This window comes from Bos taurus, chromosome 24 (assembly GCF_002263795.3).
Source record: "Bos taurus isolate L1 Dominette 01449 registration number 42190680 breed Hereford chromosome 24, ARS-UCD2.0, whole genome shotgun sequence".
Taxonomy (NCBI): domain Eukaryota; kingdom Metazoa; phylum Chordata; class Mammalia; order Artiodactyla; family Bovidae; genus Bos; species Bos taurus.
The window spans coordinates 60063909-60086376 of NC_037351.1; the positions used below are offsets into that span (position 1 = coordinate 60063909).

Consider the following 22468-nt stretch of genomic DNA (forward strand, 5'->3'; position numbering starts at 1 on the left):
AAACCCCTTACTCCTTTGGTTCACATGTAAACACTGGCTATGTCATCATTTTACAGGAAGGGTACCCTTCAGTTCAGTTCAGTCGCTCAATCACGTCCAGCTGTTTGCGACCCCATGGACTGCAGCACATCAGGCCTCCCTGTCCTGGAGTTTACCCAAACTGATGTCCATTGAGTCAGTGATGCCATCCAACCATCTCATCCTCCATCATCCCCTTCTCCTCCTGCCCTCAATCTTTCCCAGCATCAGGGTCTTTTCAAATGAGTCAGTGTTTTATCAGGTGGCCAAAATATTGGAGTTTCAGCTTCTGCATCAGTCCTTCCAGTGAATATTCAGGACTGATCTCCTTTAGGATAGACTGGTTGGATGTCCTTGCAGTCCAAGGGACTCTCAAGAGTCTTCTCCAACACCACAGTTCAAAGGCATCAATTCTTCGGCACTCAGCTTTCTTTATAGTCCAACTCTCATATCCACACATGACTACTGGAAAAGCCATAGGTTTGACTAGCAGACCTTTGTTGGCAAAGTAATGTCTCTGCTTTTTAATATGCTGTCTAGGTTGGTCATAGCTTTTCTTCCCAGGAGCAAGCTTCTTTAATGGCTGCAGTCACCATCTGCAGTGATTTTGGAGCCCAAGAGCCCAAGACAAAATGTGGTCCATTGGAAAAGGGAATGGCAAACCACTTCAGTATTCTTGCCCTGAGAACCCCATGAACAGCATGAAAAAGCTCACTACTTAGCCACTTAAAAAAAAAAAAAACAAAAAAAACCTGTCATAGCTTAATTCTCTAATAATGTTAATGACTTAACCAATATCTGCATTCAAATAACCTCATTTTGACCACAGTAAACTATCAGATCAGATCAAGCAAACTATCCTATTATTATTAATCAATAAATAACAGGCAGGGGTTTTTAAATTGCTATGTAAAGACCCACGGATGCTTACTAGACTTGGAAAGGCTTTATCAAGCATAGCTGCTGAGTGATGTCACCACTTGAAACTCTCTGCTTCATAGTAAGTTAACACGTTTCCTAAATGTAAGCTATCAATTCTGTGGCATAAAGCACATACGTATATACTCAGCTGAAAGACAGAACCTAATAAAATTAAAGTTTTAACATCCTAATAAATATATCAGGATGTTAAAACTTTAATTCAAAAAAGTATTGGTTTAATCTTCCTTTTCTTCTATTTCAAATACACTTTAAAACTCAAGATATCTTCAATTATTTCTTCAATAAACATTTGTTGAGTGCCTACATATGTGCCAGGCACTGCATTTAATGTAGAAAGTAAATAAAATGACCAAAACCTCTACCTTATTGAAATTTACATTCTAAAAGGGGAAGAAGACTATCAAAACAGCAAGTAAGTCAATAAACTAGTATATTGGAAAGTAGTTAAGTGCTGGGCAGGAAGGCGTGAGATCAGACGAGTCCACATGACTTCAAATTTAATTTCATGCTTGGGATTGGCCTCATATAGAAGTGACATTTATACAAAGACTTAAAGTGGGCAGAGTCGGGACATCCCTGGTTGTCCAGTGGCTGAGATTCTGTGTTCCCAGAGATCCCTGGTCAGGGAACTAGATCCCACGTACTGCAACCAAAGATCCCGTAGGCCATAACCAGGACCAGGTGCAGCCAAATGACTAAATATATATATAAAAAAGAAAAAGTAGGCAGAGTGGCAGCATAGAATTGGGCAGATTGACGATGCACAATCCTAGGAGCCCCACAAATGACTCTCGGTGAGAGCCGTGAATGGCAGCCCTGTGGATGAGGGAACGCATAGTTAAAGAGTTCCAGACAAAGGGCCAGCCAGAGCACTGACCCTGAGATGGCACTCAGCCTGGCTTGTTTCAACAACAGAAAGAAGCTTTCTAAGGTTCGAGAAGGACACTAGCAGGATATGAGGTCAGAAAAGTAACAGGGGGCCAGGCTGTGTTAGGACCGTGTATGCAGATAGAAGGACGCTGACTAACGTGGAGAACTGGAGGATTTTAACAGGTGTGTGACATCACAGACTTCTACTATGAAATAATTACTGTGTAATCTGTGTTGGGAAAAGACCATAAGGGGGCAAGAATGGAAATGGGGAGACCAGCTGGGGTGCTATTGATAATCCAGGTAAGAGAGGATGATGGTTTGGTCTAGGGTATTGGGAATGGAGGCAGTGAGAAGTGGTCAGAATCTGAATATATTTTGAAAGTAAGACTAACAGTCCTCCTCTTTTTCTTTCACATCCTCATTCAATCAGTTAGGAAGAAAAAGAGGAGTCAGTTGAGCAACAAAGCGAATACAGCTGGCACTAAGTGAGATGGGGAAATATTTGGATTCAGTTCTGGGCATGTCCCATTTGCAATGTCCATTAGACACCTAAGTGGAGATATATAGTCGCTGTTGGTTTAGGAATCTGGAATTTGGAGAAGAGTTCTGAGTGAGAAATATAAATTTGAGAGTCAAAAAGCAAGTAAAAATAATAATAATAATACTATGCCAAGGGACTGAGCATCACTAGAGAAGAAAGCAGTGAGGTCAGCCCTGTGGCGCCCCAACGTGGTGAGGTCAGGGAGGGCAAAGACAAGCAAGGAGACTGAGGAGGGGAGACCAGGCAAGCAGAGTAAAGTCAGGAGACTGCGGTGTCCTGGGAGGCAGGGAGACACTTTCCAAGAGAATAAAGTGACTGCCTGCGATAAATGCCATTAAAGGACATCAAAGTACACTGAAAACCATCACAGACTTTAGGACCATGGAGATCACTGATGACCCTGACAAAAGCAATGAAATCATAACAGACTGTGGCATGAGCTAATGCGTTTAATAATAACCTTATTCTATACTGTTTCATAGAGCTAATGCTGCTTTAGAAGGAACGAAGGGAAGAGTTCATGTTTGTCCTGTATTTATTGAAAGTGTAATCAAGTACAGCAAAAGAACAGACATATCCAGCATTCCTCCAACCAGAAATCTTTGTAACCAGCGCACAATGACCTCAAAACTGTGCAAAATGCTGACATTAATTTTGGGATCATCATATAAATTTGGATGTAATTTAAATGTTGCAGTTTATTTTACTCATATTCTTTGAGGATTAATAAAAATTATAAAAGGTCATTAGAAATAATAATACAAAGTCACTGTATGATAAGATTAAGAACGTCCCCCTACTATGTCAGTCAGTTCAGTCACTCAGTCGTGTCCGACTCTTCGTGACCCCATGGACTGCAGCCCGCCAGGCCTCCCTGTCCTTCACCATCTCCCAGAGTTTGCTCAAACTCCTGTTCATCGAGTCAGTGATGCCATCCAACCATCTCATCCTCTGTCGTCCCTTTCTCTTCCTGCCTTCGATCTTTCCCAGCATCAGAATCTTTTCAAATGAGTCAGTTCTTCATCAAGTGGCCAAAATATTGGAGTTTCAGCTTCAATATCAGTCCTTCCAATGAATATTCAGGACTGATTTCCTTTATGATGGACTGGTTGGATCTCCTTGCAGTCCAAGGGACTCTCAAGAGTCTTCTCCAACACCACAGTTCAAAAGCATCAATTCTTCGGCACTCAGCTTTCTTTATAGTCCAACTCTCACATCCATACAGGACTACTGGAAAAGCCATAGGTTTGACTAGATGGACCTTTGTTGGCAAAGTAATGTCTCTGCTTTTTAATACGCTGTCTAGGTTTTTCATAGCTTTTCTTCCAAGGAGCAAGTGTCTAATTTCATGGCTTTAGCCACCATCTGACTGCAGTGATTTTGAAGCCCCCCAAAAATAGTCTCTCACTGTTTCCATTGTTTCCCCATCTATTTGCCATGAAGTGATGGGACTTGATGCCATGATCTTAGTTTTTGAATGTTGAGTTTTAAGCCAGCTTTCTCACTCTCCTCTTTCACTTTCATCAAGAGGCTCTTTGGTTCTTCTTCACTTTCTGCCATAAGGATAGTGTTATCTGTGTATCTGAGGTTATTGATATTTCTCCTGGCAATCTTGATTCCAGCTTGGGCTTCATCCAGCCCAGCATTTCACATAGAAGTTAAATAAGCAGGGTGACAATATACAGCCTTAACGTACTCCTTTCCCAGTTTAGAAACAGTCTTTTGTTCCATGTTCAGTTCTAACTGTTGCTTCTTGACCTGCATACAGATTTCTCAGGAGGCAGGTCAGGTGGTCTGGTTTCCCATCTCTTGAAGAATTTTACACAGTTTGTTGTGATCTACACAGTCAAAGGCTTTGGCATAGTCAATAGATCAGAAGTAGATGTTTTTCTGAAACTCTCTCGCTTTTCAATGATCCAGTGGATGTTGACAGTGTGATCCCTGGTCCCCACTATGTGGCGTGCCTCAAGTTATAAATAATAATACATTGCTTACCATGACTGGTAACTATCAACAAGGTTAAAGTTCAAAGTTTTGGATAATTATTGTCTCTCTACGGCAAAAATTACCTTTAAAAAATTAAGCAATCAAAGAATTTTTGAGGTTTCAGTATATTTTAAATTTTATTTTATATCTTAAAATAATATTTAATTCAACTCTTTGCAATCCCATGGACTGTAGCCCACCAGGTTCCTCTGTCCATGGATTTCCAAGGCAAGAATATTGGAGTGGGTTGCAATTTCCTACTCCAGGGTATCTTCCTGACTGAGGGACAGAAGCCAGGGCTCCGGCACTGCAGGCACACTCTTCACCATCTTCTGCATCACAGGCACGGCCACCAGGGAACCCCCTTAGTAACAAAACAATGCTATTAATTTATATCAAATTACTAGAATATATCTTAGACCTTACTGTAAGCCATTAATTTAAAAAATATTCTATTACAATTTTATATATAATGAGATTGATCACAGTGGTATGGCTGTATCTGAAAGGAATCTCAAAATGTCTCTTTTCCAGCCCCCTTACCTGGAGAAAAGATTAAATTTCATAAGACAGAACACTGTCTTTCATTGTCATTGCTAAAACTAGATCCATGTTTAATCAAAATATTTATCAGTTTTGCCAAGGTCACTTGGATTTCTCTTCTGAACTTATGAGGTGTCAGAAAATGGAATTAAGAAAGAGGTCAATAAGTTGAGTAGATGGACAAGTCAAATATAATGAATACTTTGGAGGCTATTGACTAATCAGTCTATACTTTTGGAACAACAGTCACTCAGATGCTCAATCCACACCCATCTTCCTACTTTATCATTAATAACGTCATGTAAAATTGAAACAAAAGTTCTGCTTTTGATTTATTTCTCTCAGGCCTATTATTTGTCTAAAATAGCACATACTTTTTCAAAAAGAGAAATTAAGTTGAATTGATAGAATTGGATCTTCATAAAACCACACTGATTACTACTCAGTACCTTGGGTCTTTTTGGCTTTCAAGTAATCAATCAATTGACTTTCAGTCTCTTAATTTAAATGCTTCAAAGATAACTTGAAATATATAATTTTCAGGATATTCTTTATTCTGTGTATGAGCTTGATCTATGTCTTCAGTGTGTCTGCCATCTTCCAGCATTCAATAAACAATTGTTTCACGTCCACTCCCCTCTTAGGCCACAAAGCAGAAAACTTTTGTATTTTATCAAACCTAAGGTGCCATGAATTCTCATCTTTGTTTTAGATATCACATAAAAAAAAAAAAAAAAACTCTGCTAGTTTTAATGGTGCAGTGCCTTCTTATTCCTCAGTCTGTAGTCACCGGAGAAGCTCTTGCAAACAGAGATGTATTTGCTTCACTAATACCAGTGCTGTTGCTTCCATGTCATTTTTCCTACACAACAAATTTTGTTTCAATGTTGAATCATAATGCAATCTTTTTAAAGACATTTTAGAAGGCAGCAAAATTCAACACATGTATTACCAACAGGCACAGAACTCAAATGAAGTACAGCATTGATGACTTTGACCAGGTTTAGCCAGCTGAGACACTGACCACTACATCCCGCCTCTTACATCCCGCCTCCTACATCCTACAATCCTACAGGGTGCCATCAATTGCAGAAGCAACTCTATATCCAAAATGTCAAAATATGAATAAGTTTATATTGTTCAATCACTGAAATATACCAATAAAACATCTGTATATATCGCTACTCAACTAGTACACGTTAATACGTTGACAAACTTTTGCACTACACAATGTAACAACATTTGGGGGTTTTAGGCCCTCCCTAGGCACTGGGGACAGAGAAGGCAATGGTACCCCACTCCAGTACTCTTGCCTGGAGAATCCCATGGATGGAGGAGCCTGGTGGGCTGCAGTCCATGGGGTCGCACAGAGTCGGACACGACTGATGCGACTTAGCAGCAGCAGCAGGCACTGGGGAATAAAAATCTGACTAAATCATAGTCTTTGCCCTAGTATCATGAAGGCAACTAACACAGAAAGAAAGTAAGACAAAGTGCTGTGGCAGAAGAGGGAATGATTAATTCCGCTGAGGGGACTGCATTACTATTTTCTGACATAATTTTCATTACTCAACTTTCAAGGATACAATGACTTCATTTTTATGTGCTCCGACTCTAGGAAATTTCCTAAATTTAACTAGGGGTCTCAGACATTTCTACTCTTTTATTTATTATTTAAATATGTAAAAACAAGTACAAAAACTTTTCAAGAGAGAAATGTCAAACTCATATATCAATTATGGGCAATTTAAAGTTTAAGGTATTAAGGCAACATTTTCTTTAAATCTTAAGCAATAAAATTACTTAAGGGATACAATAACATTAAATAATATAAAAATGACTAAGTAACTTATTTGGGCTTCCCGTGTGGCATAGCTGGTAAAGAATCTGCCTGCAATGGGGGAGACCTGGGTTCAATCCTTAGGATGGGAAGATCCCCTGGAGAAGGGAAAAGCTACCCACTCTAGTATTCTGGCCTGGAGAATTCCACGGACTGTATAGTCCACAGGGTCACAAAGAGTTGGACAGGATTGAGCAACTTTCACTTCACTTCACTTCAAGTAAGCTATTTAAAAAGAAATTTTAACAATAATTAAAAACTCACTGTAGTCTTTCAACAGACAGTACTAGAAAAATTGGACATCTGTATCCAAAAAAAAATAAAAGAGAACCTTGATTCATACCTATAAAAATAAATGTAGGTGATCTACCTAAATATAAAAAACTAAAACTAAAAAATTTCTAGAAGAAAATATAGGAGAAAACTTTGTGACCCTGGTTAGGTGATTTCTTAGATATGACACCAAAACCCCAATCTACAAAATAAAAAGTGATAAATGAGATTTTATCAAAATTAAGAGTTTCTTCTCATCACTGATAAAAGAGTGAAAAAACAAATCACAGATTGAGAAAAAATATTTGCAAATCCCTGTCTGATAAAGGACTGTAATATAAAATACACAAAGAACTCTTCAGGAAGACATAAAGGTGCTCAGCATCATTAGGCATTAGGGGAATGCAAATCAAAACCACCGTGAGATACCGCCGCACACCCACTAGGATGCTAACATCAGAAAAACTGACAAAACCAAATGGCTGACAAAACCAAATGGCGACAAGGACGTGGAGCAACTAGAACTCTGATACATTCCTGGCGGGAATGCAAAATGGTACAGCCACTTTGAAAATTGGTTTGGAAGTTTCTTATAAAGTTAGAAATATACTTGCCATATACTCCTACAATCCCACTCAAAGGTATTTACCCAAGTGAAGTGAAAACCTGTGCTTCCACAAAACCCTGTCTACAAATGTTTATAGTGGCTTCATGCATAGCTGTCAGAAATTGGGAACAACATCCTCCACTGGATGATGGATAAATTGTAGTATATCCATATAATGGATCTTCCCAACCCAGGGATCAGACCCAGGTCTCTTATGTCTCCTACATTGGTAGGTGGGTTCTTTACCACTAGCTCCCCCTGGGAAACCCATATAATGGAATACTACTTGACAATAAAAGGGACAAACTCCACATTCACAAAGACACGGATGCATCTCAAATGCATATGTTAAGTGAAAGAAACCAGACTCAAAAGACTACATACTGAATGACTGCATATATATGACAATCTTGTAATGGGGACACAAAATAGATCAGTAGGTGCCAGGGGTGGGATTTGACCACAAAGAAGCATTGGTCAGGAGGTAACAGGGTGATGGAACTGTTCTGTATCTTAATTATCATAGGAAACACATACATGACTGTATACATTTCTCAAAACTTGCAAAACGTTACACTAAAAAATATGAATTTTAAGGTATATAAATTACACCGTAATTTTTATGAAATTCTTGCCAAATTAGAAAAATGACTTAAAATTACAGGAACAACGTATTTTGCCTAGCTCAAACCTAACATAAACAATCAGTGTCCACTTTGGGTTACTTCTACATAGGGACACAATTCTGAAAGAATTCAATGTATTAATAAATTACCAGGAAATACAGATGTTTAGACTTAAAAGAGTAGCATAAATAAATTGGTAAATCTATTCCGTCAGATTTACTGAAACCTGAGTGGCAGACTTTCCTGTTTATGAAAACCCTGCCTTTTGACGAGGAGTTCTGGAGCCAAGGAGGCTGGTAGGAATGGCTCCTTGGTTCAGATGAGAATGGTGGACTCTAAGAAACAAAGAGTACAACCTATGGTGCTAAGTAAATATGGAGCAAGTGGTGAATCAACAAGAGCAACAAAATAAACAAACATCTTGGTTAGAATTTGAAAATAATAAATTTAGTTAAAGCAATTTCTCCTGTTTGTTTCTCAAAAGCAAACTAGTTGCTTAAATAGGCACTTGCCTCTTTCTAACATGAAATGTGCTGACATGCAGCATATTTTATGGAAAAAAAAAAGCTAAGTCACCACTTAAGCTGACATGTGACTTTTAAGCTTTAAGAACTGCTTTCCTATCCTCTGCAATTATTGTATAGAAATGAGTTTCCCTGATTCTTAAAACTATTAATGATATTTTGAAGTGTTGCTTAAAACTTTTATACATTTTTGTCAGTTTAAAAGAAAACATAAATGGATTATTCTTAAAGAGATAGCATTCAAGTCTACTTTCTGCCTTGAAGTGCTGTATTTAACATAAAATACTCTGAAGGGAGACAGAGAGATTCAAAAAAGGAAGCGCCAAAAAGGTTATATGTCATGACATGGGATTTTATTAGACAAAGTTAAACTTTTGTGGATGAGCCCTGAATGAGGACTCTAAAAGTCCTACACAGCCTTTCCACCCTGACTCGGACAACCACATCAGCTCTGACCAGTCTTCTAGCTCTCTGAGTCTGTTTCTTTAAGTGTAAAATGAGGCACTGGATCAGGTTTTTAAGAGATTGTCTATGATAAACTAAACACACAAATATTGATCTGACACAACACACTAAGAACCTTCGTGAGGTGTTTACTGATAGTTCTTAGAAAAGATCACTATTGTCTCTGTACTTAAGATTTTTTTTTTTTTTAAGGGAAAAAACAAAAAAGCCTAGGCCTCAGTTGCTTGGATATACTGAAACAGAACTCAAACTCACTTTTAATTATCATGACACCTTTTCAAATGAACAAGCCTTTCGAACCATGACCATGCAGATTACACAGTAGACAGGTCAAAGTCAGCCTTGCCCAGGGTGCAGTGGCTTTCTTCATCAGCAGGCTGGTTTGCTTTACTATCTCTGAAGCATCTACCATCCTCTTTGCTTTCTTTACCCAAATTGTTGAAACTGCAAGAACCATGGAACAAAAGAACAATTTCACTTATTTTTCCTCTTGCCTCTTTCCCACCGTTTTAATGCATTTGGGAAACTACCCGCCAGCCATCAGTATCATCCATCCTTTAGAACCTTGACACATATGCTCCTAACTAAGCAATCTTCCTGTCCTTACTTTTCAGCCCCTGAGTTTTGAAAGAAAGAAAAGCTACACCTTAAAAGTGGAGGGAGCCAACCCTCACCTCGAGATGCGGTTTCTGAACCTGGGCCCATTTCAAGACACGACCACGGTGCACATCAGTGTGGAGGACGTGGACGAGCCCCCCGTGTTCGACCCTGGCTCTTATTTTGTGGAGGTACCTGAAGATGTGGCGATTGGGACAACCATACAGACCATCTCTGCCAAGGACCCGGACGTGACCAACAACTCAATCAGGTTTTTCCACACATTTCACCTTTGCCTTATATCCGAGAATCTGCCCTTGAATCTAATTTTCTAGCACTTTTTCTTTTTGCTTCTTCCATCTCTGGAGATTTTTTCTCTAAATGCCTTTTTTTTTTCTTTTCATATTATTTAGAAGTGAAGTATCATTATGACTACAACTCCCTGTGAACTGGTTCAGCAACACACATACACACACCCCTCAGTGCTCAGTCGTGGCCTTACTGACATTTAGGGGTAGATAATTTTTTGTTGAGTAGGGAATCATATACATTTTACAATGTTTAGCAGCGTCTCTGGCCTCTACCTGCTAAAAAAAAACGTAGCATCCCCTGAGTTGTAATAATCTATAAAGTCTGACTCTTTGCACATCCCATAGACTGTAGCCCGCCAGGCTCCTCTGTCCATGGGATTCTCCAGGCAAGTATCCTGGAGTGGACTGCCATTCCCTTAGGCTCCAGGGAATCTTCCCAACTTCGGGATCAAAGCTACATCTCCTGTGTCTCCTGTACTGCAAGCGGATTCTTTACCCACTGAGCCATCAGGGAGGCCCCCAAAAAAGACCCCAGATGTTGCCAAACAGACACATGGATATCAAAGCATTAAAAATTGTTGAATCTTAGTGGTGAATATAACAGCAATTATTGTATACTCAATTTTTCTGAATGTTTGACATTTTTTAAAAAATGGAAAAAATAACATAAACACATATTTCCATATACTATAGAAAGAACAGACATAGGAAACTCCCACTGTTGTCTACAGCTTTGATGCCTCGTAGACTGACTGTCTATGGTAAGCCTACAGATCAGCCTCTCCAAAGTATGTTTTGAACATCAAGATTCCAACCTAGGTGCTTCTCCCTCAAGAGCAGGCGGACAGCTGCTCTTATAGCCATGGCCACTTCCCATCGACCCTGGAACCAAAGAGCAAACAGCTGGTGGACAGGTTGACACTTCAGCCTTCCAGAGCAACTGCCAAGCCTCTGAAGCTTGACACAAAAGATCAGGGTTCCAAGGCTGTTTGGGGCCATCTGTCACATTAATTGTCGAAAGCCACACAAATGGATCTCAGGCGTTGGCACAGAGTGCACAGTTTAAACACACCTCAGTTTGTCAGAGGCCTTTCTGTCAGCTGCTACTTCCCTCACCAGGTGCCATTTTGAACGAAAATAAAGACGGTTCTCTCCTGAGATTAACCTTAGTGGGGGGAATCTGCTTCCTCTAACCAAGTAGCAAACATTTTACATTTTCAGGCATTAAAATGGCTAAAGTTATCTTGTTTCAATTCTGATACTTGATTTTTAGTAGGCAACGAATCTTTATAAGTTACGACAATTTTATACAAGTGCCAGTTCAATCTTAAGCTTTTTAAGTGTGTAAGATGGGAAGAAAGTAGTTAAATCATCAGTTCAGTTCAGTTCAGTCACTCAGTCGTGTCCGGCTCTTTGCAACCCCATGAATCGCAGCACACCAGGCCTTCCTGTCCATCACCAACTCCCAGAGTTCACTCATACTCACATCCATTGAGTCAGTGATGCCATCCAGCCATCTCAACCTCTGTCGTCCCCTTCTCCTCCTGCCCCCAATCCCTCCCAGCATGAGTCTTTTCCAATGAGTCAACTCTTTGCATGAGGTGGCCAAAGTACCGGAGTTTCAGCTCCAGCATCATTCCCTCCAAAGAAATTTTTCCCCAAAAAACAACATAAGTAAATGAAACCAATTCTACTATAAATTTATATTTGTAATACAAACATTACTTTTATATCAAAAGCCAAGAATACCTATCTATCTTCTGATTGATCTACTCATATCAGAGAACTGTGGGGAAAACTTTAGAGAATAAAACTTTATGGAGGGAAAATGTTTGAAATAAAACAACAACAGTTGAAAAACTCAGATCCTATTTCTGAAAGAGTCAATGAGAATATTCAGTGGATAATTCCACATCTTTTTTCTAGATTCTGACTCTATAGACTCCTGAGTGGTAAGCACTGGAAATTTGATTTTGTCAGGAGTCACTCTACTAAATGACAAGCAAGAGACAGAAAGCAGTCAGGAACGAAAGAAATTCACACACACACACACACACACACACACACACACCCACCCCTAGCATGAACATGCATTATCCAGGACTAAGGTTGTTATCTCAACACATATCTAGGAAGCAAAGAGAAATACCAGCAGACCTAGATCCACTGCAGGCATGGAGCAAAGGGAGGTACACAGTATGAGGGAATCCCGTCTGGCTAACAGAAGATGCTACTTCAGGTGATAAGCTGTTGAAAAGGCAGGACAGCTGGGATCGGGATAATCTGCAGCGGGCGCCCGTCTAGTCCAATAGAGCCCGGTCAGGAGGAATCCAGGAGTGAACAGGCGGGAGGCCCGGAGCAGAGACCAGGGGGCTTATTCTAGGGCAAGGGTCTAGGGCTTTATTTTTTTGAGCCACACCATGTGGCCTGCAGGAGTCTTAGCTTCCCCAACCAGGGATCGAACCTGTGCTTCCTGTGTGGGAGTGTTAACACTGGATCACCAAGTAAGTCCTGACTTTAGGCCTCGAGAGAGAGACTGGCACGAGCGAGGCAACAGCCACAGGTCTGCTGAAGACTAACATCCCAGGACAGAGGTAAAACAGAATTCCACTTATCAGAACTGGAGATAATCGTCTCTCTGCATTTTGGTTGGAAAGAAGGATCAGAATGCACACAGCCAGATAGTCTCTGGCTCTGTACTGTCCCACAGGAACAAAGTATGGTCCCTGGGCCCAAGCAGAACACTGGGGATCCTGGATTCTCAGAAAGAAGGCACCAGAAGTCAGATCTCTGCCGGTCACTTAATAAACCCATCTGCAAATTACTTTCCTGTTATCTTTCCTCAAATTGCTCATTTTCTCCTTTTTTCCTATAAAAGTTATTTTCTTTTAAAATACTTTGAATGTGTTATATGCTGCTTGGCTATCAAATTTATCTTCTGCATTTTAATTACCAAAAATGAGGTTCATATTCCTAAGAATAAAATACATATTAAATCATCTAAAAATTAACACATCACCCAGGTTAAAAATGCTATGGATAAAAAGGTCACTGACTTTTTAAAAAGATTATCAGGACTTTTTAAAAATTTATTTTTAATTGAAGGATAATTGCTTTACAGAATTTTGTTGGTTTCTGCCAAACTTCAACATTAATCAGCCATAGGCATACATATGACATTTTCAGGACTTTTATAATCTCATTTCTAGAAAGTTTATGGTGTGTTCAGGCATATAAGCTGGTCATCATTTACTAATAAAACCCAAAATCAAGTCTCCAGATTTAGTTATATATACGTGAAAGATATGTCTGGATCACCTAAATTTTTAATAAATGCTTGAGGAATCTCTAGCAAGCAGGAACCATTCAGCAACTGAAACAGGCTCTGCCGGTATGGAAACAGCCGGCCCTCTGTGCTTTCCTGGAGTGTGTGTGTGGATTTTGGGATCCTGTCCATGAAACTCTACTTTCAAATCGCTCCTAAATCCAGAGAATGTCCTCAGCCAAGTAAACGAGCAGGGAGCTCGATGAACACGAGCACTGTTTGCCCAAGGCAGTGTTGTGTGGATATGACACGCCTGTTAGGCCCACAGCAGGTGAGAGTATTCTAGCTGGAGAAAGGAAAGCCACCTGCATAATTCACCAGTGTCTCCCAATTTCCTCATTTTCCATCTGTATCTACACCTTTAAATTTGTTCTCCTGGCTCCTGAAAATTGGCCCAGTGTCCCGCTCAGAGTAAAGAATGCTCTCACTGCCTCAGGCCCACTCGGCCTGGCGGCCTCTCGGGGCAGCGCACCGAGGCTCAGCGCAGCATCGGCAGGCGGTCTGCCAGGCGTCCTGTCGGTTAGTTGGTTCCATCCCTCCGTCCCCCCCACCTCCCCGGCCCCGCCTCTGTGACACTCGCTGCGGCATCCTCGCAGGCTCCCTCCCACCTCGCTGGTCCGCCAGCCGCTGGGAGAGCTGCCATCAGGGCTCCGGCTCTGTGGGCTGAATGGCTGGCTTTTCTCATGTTGGCGGCGGGGCTGAAAGAAAAGACTGTCAGGAGCCAACCAATGCTTTTTTTTTCTAAGATAAATTCAAATCTTCAAAGAGCCAGGAGACTTTAAATCACTAATTACACCCAGAAAAAGAAAAAAAAATGCTCCAATTAATTTTAAATGAACTTGGTAGGCATGTTTATTCTTTATTAAATAGTCAATTGTTGGCCATCATGGTTCCATCTATCTTCAAAAAGAGGGAAGGCTTTGTTTCCCTAAGCCATCCCCCAGCTTTCATACGCCTAGGTTTGATTCTCAGCCGTGCAACCCTAGACAAACGTCTTAATCTTTCCATGCTTCGGCTTCTCACTTGTGAAATGGGGATAATAATACCTACCTCACAAGGTTTTTGAGGAGATTACATGAGACAATATATGTAAGATGCTTAGAGCAGGGCCAGGCTACAGTAACAGGGTCAGAGGCAAAGAAAAGCATCATGTATTTAAATTTCCCAACACTTGGAGAGTTTCAACTGAAATGATTCCAACTTCTCCAGCCTTTAGTGGTCACCTTACCTTTTAATTCCCAGTTCTCTGAACAGTCATCCTGAATCTCAGCAGGAAAAAATGCACACTTGAAACAAAATGCTTTACCAAATAATATACACAGTCATGTGCATGCTAAGTCACTTCAGTCGTGTCCAGCTATTTGCGACCCCATGGACTATACCACGCCAGGCTCCTCTGTCCATGGGATTCTCCAGGCAAGAATACTGGAGTGGGTTGCCATGCCCTCCTCCAGGGGATCTTCCCAACCCAGGGGTCAACTCATGTTTCTTACGTCTCCTGCACTGGCAGGCAGATTCTTCACCATGAGTGCCACCTGGGAAGCCCCATATATACAGGGATAAACTATATGTATGTATTTATATATACTGAAACAAACATTTTACCATCAATATTTACCCTTACTGTAAGTAATAGTGTGGCATACCTATATCCATTTCATTTTCTTTCTGCTGCTGCTGCTGCTAAGTCGCTTTAGTCGTGTCTGACTCTGTGCGACCCCATGGACAGCAGCCCACCAGGCTCCCCCGTCCCTGGGGTTCTCCAGGCAAGAACACTGGAGTGGGCTGCCATTTCCTTCTCCAATGCATGAAAGTGAAAAGTGAAAGTGAAGTTGCTCAGTCGTGTCTGATTCCCAGCAACCCCATGGACTGCAGCCCACCAGGCTCCTCTGTCCATGGGATTTTCCAGGCAAGACTACTGGAGTGGGGTGCCATTGCTTTCTCTGATTTTCTTTCTACAGTAATCATAACCCACCATATTGATTTCAGTTTGCAAAACAAGGCACTAAACAAATTGCTTACCGCCATCAAAAAGGTAGTATTTCCCAGTTTCAACAACTTTAAGATACAGATTGCAATTTTTGGCAACTTTTTTGGGGGGCTGTGCACTTGGCTTGTGATTGAACTCAGAGCCTGCAGTCCTTAACCAACCACTGGACTGCCATGGAATTCTGCTGACAACTTTTTTAAAATTAATTTTTATTGGATTATAGTTGATCCACAATGTTATATTACTTTCTGCAGTACAGCAAACTGAATCAGTTATACATATACTCAGTCTCTTAGATTCTGTTCTCATATGGGCCATTGCGGAATACTGAGCAGAGTTCCCTGTGCTAAACGCAGGTCCTTATCAGTTACCTATTTTATATGTAGCAATGTGCACATGTCAACCTCAGCCTCCCAATTTATCCCTCCCCACCTTCCGTAACCACAGTTTGTTTTCTACATTTGTGACTATCTCTGTTTTGTAAATAGGTTCGTTTGCACCCGCTGGCAACCTCAAATGGAATTTTGAACCCAATATATTACAATAGCTTATATATATATTTGTGTGTTGTGTAGTGTTAAGCCGCTCAGTCGTGTCCGACTCTTTGTGGCCCCATGGACTACAGCCCACCAAGCTCCTCTGTCCATGGAATTCTCCAAGCAAGAATATTGGAGTGGGTTGCCATTCCCTTCTCCAGTGTTTATATATAATTTACAGTCTATAATATATGTAATGGTTTATATATAAACATGTATATTTCAGATCTTACTATTACCTGAAAATTACTAGCTGTGTGACTGTGAAAGCGACAAGTCCTCTCAGTCTTTGTTTTCTTTTCTCTTGGTTGGTATATTTACATATACATATGTTTATATTTATATATAAACTTATATATACATGTATTTATATTTATATATAAATTTATATATACATGTATTTATATTTATATATAAATTTATATATACATGTATTTATATTTATATATAAATTTATATATACATGTATTTATATTTATATATAAATTTATATATACATGTATTTATATTTATATATAAATTTATATATACATGTATTTATATTTATATATAAATTTATATATACATGTATTTATGTTTATATATAAATTTATATATACATGTATTTATGTTTATATATAAATTTATATATACATGTATTTATGTTTATATATAAATTTATATATACACGTATTTATGTTTATATATAAATTTATATATACACGTATTTATATTTATAAATTTATATATACATGTATTTTATATATAAATTTATATATACATGTATTTATGTTTATATATAAATTTATATATACATGTATTTATATTTATATATAAGTTTATATATACATGTATTTATGTTTATATATAAATGTATATATACATGTATCCTAGAGATGATGTAGAATTAAAAAGCAGCTATAAAATGCCTGGTATTCAACAGATGGCAGCAATCATAACTACTGCCCATTACCAAGGACTACATAAGATTCTCAAGAATGGTTCTCAATCATGGCTACACACCAAAATCCCTTAGAAGGCTTTTAAACATAGATGCCTAAGCTTCCCTCCACACCTAGTGAATCTCCCGAGATGGGCACCAGGTAAGACAACTTAGGTAAGAAAACACAAAGGGTCAGGTATCCAACTCAGATTCAACAGGAATTACGGATCTTACCCAGTGTCAAGGTGAATAAGGACTCCAAGGAAATAAACAACAGCAAAACATGAGCTCAGCACTCTTTCCTCAGGCTTCCCTGGTGTCTCAGTGGTAAACAACCTGCTTGCAAGGATAGAATCGGGTTCTATCCCTGGGTCAGGAAGATGCCCTGGAGGAGGAAACAGCAACCCACTCCAGTATTCTTGCCTGGGAAATCCCATGGACAGAGGAGCCTGGTGGGCTCTAGTCCATGGGGTCGCAAAACCTCGGACACGACTGTCACTAACACTTTCAATTTTTCTCTTCCCTTAGCGAGGTCTGGAACCATTAGGTGTAGGCACTTGCAAATACCCTTCTATTTTCTGTACAAGGTGCGTGTTGGTCCACACGGAATATGAAAGGTGTGAGCAATGAATGAAGGGCATTGCCTGAAAGCTGCTTTAGTTATGTAACATCTGCTTTTTATACTCCATTAACTACACTACTCACATGACATTTTCAAGCAAGCTGTGCCCCATAAATTCCAGGCTATTTACAATAAACAACCTAGACAGACCCCGGTCCATCTTGCTAAAACATTCCCTAGATAAGGACACCCATCTAGCAAATAACATAACTGTGTCTGTCAACAAGTCACTAGTAGGTTTACAAAGGACCTGATTCAAAACTTTCCTTCTCAACAGGTGATACCACTTACAGGAACCGGAACCGCACAACTCGACCTTTCCCAGTTCCAATTCATCATTTCTGGGCTTATTTGAATCAAAGTCGTTTTGAACAAAGACGTGCAGGGGTTGATAGTCAGAGTGTCCCTAAAGTCTTAGAACAGTTTTAAGCTTTAAAAATAGCTGAGACTGATCTTTAGAAAGTGTAAAACTGCCCTAAGGCTTTGACACTCCACTTTATTTCACTTTCTGAATGAGGAAATTGAAGCAGTAACCATTTTTTGTTGTTGTATTGTGTTTGGGGATTTGTTTTTAGGGTGCAGGCAGTGGTTTTGGACATGATAAAACAGGAATGCAGTCTTCCAAGGGCCTATAATCCAGAACTAGTCCTGTTTCACATAGTATGCACTCAGTTCTCTCATGTAATATGCTGTAAGTATGAATAAATATGCTTATCCAATAAGACAATGCATTTAATCTCCATTTCTACAGATATTCCATTGACAGAAGCAGTGATCCTGGAAGATTCTTCTATGTGGACATTACAACAGGTGCCCTAATGACTGCAAGACCTCTTGACCGCGAAGAGTTTTCTTGGCATAATATCACTGTCCTTGCTATGGAAATGAGTAAGTATAACAATACACTGGTCTCCATATAGTGACAAAACATAAGCATTGTAGAAAGCGGAAGTTTCCAGAGCCTGCTGGAACAAAAACTGTACTCTTTATGGAAAAAAATGCAAATCCTGGTTTATGCAATTGAATGAATGTATTTAGTTCAAATACTTATTGAGGATCTCTATATACCTAGTCCTGTGCTAGGGATAAAAACAAAAGTATCATGCAAAAGCAGCACAAAAAACAGCATCCTTAAACTGAAGAGCTACTTCTGTATGAAGAAAAGGGACAATTCTTGAGACATCTAAGAGGCTTTCAATCTTTAATAAGATTAGGAATGCAAATAGTATATTATTACTATATGAAAGGAGACATTTATAACATATCACGCTTATCATGCACACACACATACATACACATGCAATAAGAATTTGAAACATCTTACAACAGATTAACATAAACCTGAAATAAAGTTGAAGATTAATAAACTAAATTAACATTATAATCTCAATACAAATTATATACTACTACATTCCATTTTTTTCTTTCACAACGCCCATGGATTTGGGTGGACTCCGGGAGTTGGTGATGGACAGGGAGGCCTGGCGTGCTGCGGTTCATGGGGTCGCAAAGAGTCGGACACGACTAAGTGACTAAACTCAAGTTATGAGAAATATTAAGGGAAATGGTAAATCCAAACATATTGGCAGAAGTATGTACAGTCATTCATGAGGGAAATTTGGTAAGAAATCTTTTGTATTCAGATTCTCCAATACATTCATCCTCTTTTTCTCAAGAATTCTACTCCTAATAATTATCTTATGGAAATAGTCATATTAACAAAGATTTATGTACCAAAATGTCCACTGCATTGTTATTTTAAGAGGGGAAATACCTAAATGTCTAATAACAGGAGTTTGACTAAATAAATTATGGTACAGTCATACAGTAAAATGAGAATATCCTGTTTACATTAATACCAATTAATGTACCAATTAATTAATTTCAAAGTACATTTCAATGACTTTCAGGGAAAATCTTTCCCTAAAATATTAAAGTTCTAAATCAAACTTTTTTATTTTTCTTAATTTCAGTGTGCGTGTGTGAGAGAGAGAGAGAATTTGGACACATGTAACATTATACATAATATATAATGGATATCTCTGGTGGTAGGACTATGGATCACATTTATTCTTATTTTTCTGAAATTTTTATCACTGCCTATATAAACAAGTACCAGCACAAGTTACAATGGAAAAATTTAAACATGTCAGCACTCTTGCTAAACAAGCAATATAAATATTTAGGGGAAAAACAAGGTATAAATATTCTTGAGGGAAAAAAAATGAACCAAAAGAACAGGGCATTTCAATAAAATTATTTACTAAGCATACTTTTCTATGTCTTATAATTTCTATTTTGTCTTCCTGGAATGGTGGCCAAAACAGAAAAGGACAGGAGGGTCAGCAGTGGGGTTGGGAAATTACCTTTGTGCGGCAGTGTCAAGCAGCAGACAGACCAAAAGGGTATTTTCCCCCATGAACGACTGTGAGTAGCTTCAGTCTCAGCCAAAAATGTGGATTTGGTGTGTGTGATCCTGTAACATCCCCTGAGTCCAAAAGCGGAAATAAATGCACGGTGTTACCTGTAATCCCGCGAATAACTTAAAACCTTCTGAAAGCGTACTTCAAAGAACTGATTACAGGTTTCCCCACCATCTCAAAGTACAGGGCTCCTATGAAACCTTCTGTAGCCCAAACGGTGTAAAGTGAAGAAGCAATTACGTTAGGACACACCTTGCTAGCAGACGCACAGAAAAGGCACAGACGCTCACGCAATTCAAGGGCGTGGCAGCCTGGCGCTGAGGCGCCGGGCGCTGCTTCCCGGGGAGAGAGCTCGTTGCTGCCAGTCTCACCGCTGCAGCCTGCCCTCAACTCCAGAACCTGAAGTCTACGCCAAGCGAGAAGCTCAGAACCTCTTTTTAAGGTTCATTTGTGACGTCTGCCAACCCGGGAGTCTCACCCCGCCCCTCTCCTGACGTCACACACGCGGTCCTGCCCACACTCATGTTCCAGCCACACTCTAAACAGGCAACCCCTGCAACCTGGCGCTGAGTTCCATGGTCTTTATGCATCCCTTCAAAGACCAGAATGAGGAGACAAATACCTGCTCCAACAAAGAGCTGCTTTCCTGCGTCTCTGAGCCCTCCTCACCTTTGGTTTTTGTCTGTGTTGTGTGTGCTTCCTGTAGACAATCCGTCCCAGGTTGGGAGTGTTCCTGTCACAATCAAAGTCTTAGATGTCAACGACAATGCTCCGGAGTTCCCCAGATTCTATGAAGCTTTTGTCTGTGAGAACGCCAAGGCAGGGCAGGTAAGCAGCCTGAGCACTGTGGTTAACCTCCCAACACGTGGAAACGAGTTACAGATAACCAGATTGCCCATCAAAGAAATTTAGACTCCAGACGCTAACAGTTTGTACACGAGTCCCCGACTTCCGTTTATCATGTTGCAACCGCTTATTTGCTAAGACAACTATTCGGAACCTCGGTTACATTTTATGATCGAAACAAGGCTGTGAAGCAAGGTAGTTACCCACCTTATAACTGAACCGCACAGAACCAATTGTAGGAACATGTGCCTTGGGTCCTGGAAATGAGGGACCGTGAGGATCAAGGGAAAAAAAAAAGAAGAGTCTTTTTCTCCACTTAGCACTAATCCTTGAAAACATCTGCAGTAAGGAAGGTTCATGTTTTGTATCTTCCTACCTCCCTTTCTTCTGACGGCAAGCATCCTCCTGAGGGGCCATCTGCCCTAGTCCTCCCTACTCGCCCCTCCCCCAGCTGAAACGCCCATGTTCTCAGTACCCTCATGTCGCATCGCGTTCTGAAAGGAAAGGCATCTTAAGGAACAAATGTCTACTTACTTGAAACAGCTTTAGCCCCATCATCTTCATATACATTTGCCTATTTTTTTTAAAGTCTGCTTAAAACCTAAGTGAATGTTTTTTACTAAATCCCAGTGGTGCAACTGAAAAACATCTGAACAGTGCCTGGAATGGCCGTGTGATTAACGCGTGTTAGGCTGGTGCCCACAACATACCCAACCTGCCACACCTCAGATCACGTGCCCGCTCTCCTCTTCTGTCCTACTTTTGTAAGACTCTGTCCTCTCTACCTTTGTCCCAGCAGACTCCCTAACAATCCTCTCTTACTTCCCCCGAGCTTATCTTGTGACCCTGAGGATTCTGGTCCAGGGCCTGGGTGCAGATGGCAAGTACTCGTGGTTTGGTAACGCAGGCTTTTTGACTGTCAAGCAGTTTCTGCTTCCATCGCTCTCTCCTGCAACATCTCACTGCACAGACTGTCCATACAACCAGAAACCACACGAGCTTCCTGAACTCAGCAAAGATTACCTCAATGCATCTTTACCGCTCTTTCCACCCAAAGAAAAGTGACTCCCATGTCCCGGGTGGGGGAGTGGGGAAATGTGTCCTGTAGTCATTCTCATCTGTTACCGCATCCATTCGTTCTGAAATCCAGTGCAGTGGTCTACAGCATGCCTACACTTTTTTCAACAAGTCTAGGATAAATCTACTTCCATATCTACTGCACTTCTAGTCTACAGAAACTTGAATTATGATGCAGCTAATAAAAGTTACAATTAACACTTTCCAGCATAAGGAATGACCCATGTTACTGTGTGTGTAAAGAAAGCAGGCACAGAGGCTACAGGCGCAGGCCTGAAGGCATACCAAGCTGCACCTGCATGTGAACAGAAACCGGGAGGCAGGAGAGAAAACAGCAACAGCCACCATCAGAAACACAACACAAAAACTTTTGTTTTATACAGGATTATTACTATGACAAACATACTTAATATTCAGTATGACGATAAGCCATTTTTACTCTGTAACAGAGAGTAACAGGAACACAGTGCATGGAACCCCCTCAGGCCCCCAGTGAAGCATGTCCACCCTGCTGGGATGAATGGCAGGACAGCAGCACGCGGCCGCCACTCCCGCCTCTGCAGCACAGGATGCCTCTCCGC

The 22468-nt window shown here is 40.3% G+C and overlaps 1 protein-coding gene and 1 long non-coding RNA gene across 4 annotated transcripts in view; one reads left to right on the forward strand and one right to left on the reverse strand.

Moving 5' to 3' along the window:
- The window catches only part of CDH20 (cadherin 20), a 213135-nt gene that overhangs the window by 176061 nt on the left and 14606 nt on the right, over positions 1 to 22468 (forward strand). For all 3 annotated transcript variants that reach the window (XM_024984370.2, XM_059880947.1, NM_001192135.1), the window contains 3 exons: positions 9853 to 10106; positions 18293 to 18429; positions 20671 to 20792. In XM_024984370.2, the coding sequence (XP_024840138.1) occupies positions 9853 to 10106; positions 18293 to 18429; positions 20671 to 20792 (513 nt within the window). The remainder of the gene's footprint in view (positions 1 to 9852; positions 10107 to 18292; positions 18430 to 20670; positions 20793 to 22468) is intronic.
- LOC132343802 (uncharacterized) lies at positions 4479 to 20677 on the reverse strand. Its single transcript, XR_009492771.1, has 3 exons — positions 20217 to 20677; positions 19908 to 20029; positions 4479 to 4724 (listed from the first exon to the last, which is right to left on the reverse strand). It is a non-coding gene; the product is annotated as an uncharacterized lncRNA (long non-coding RNA).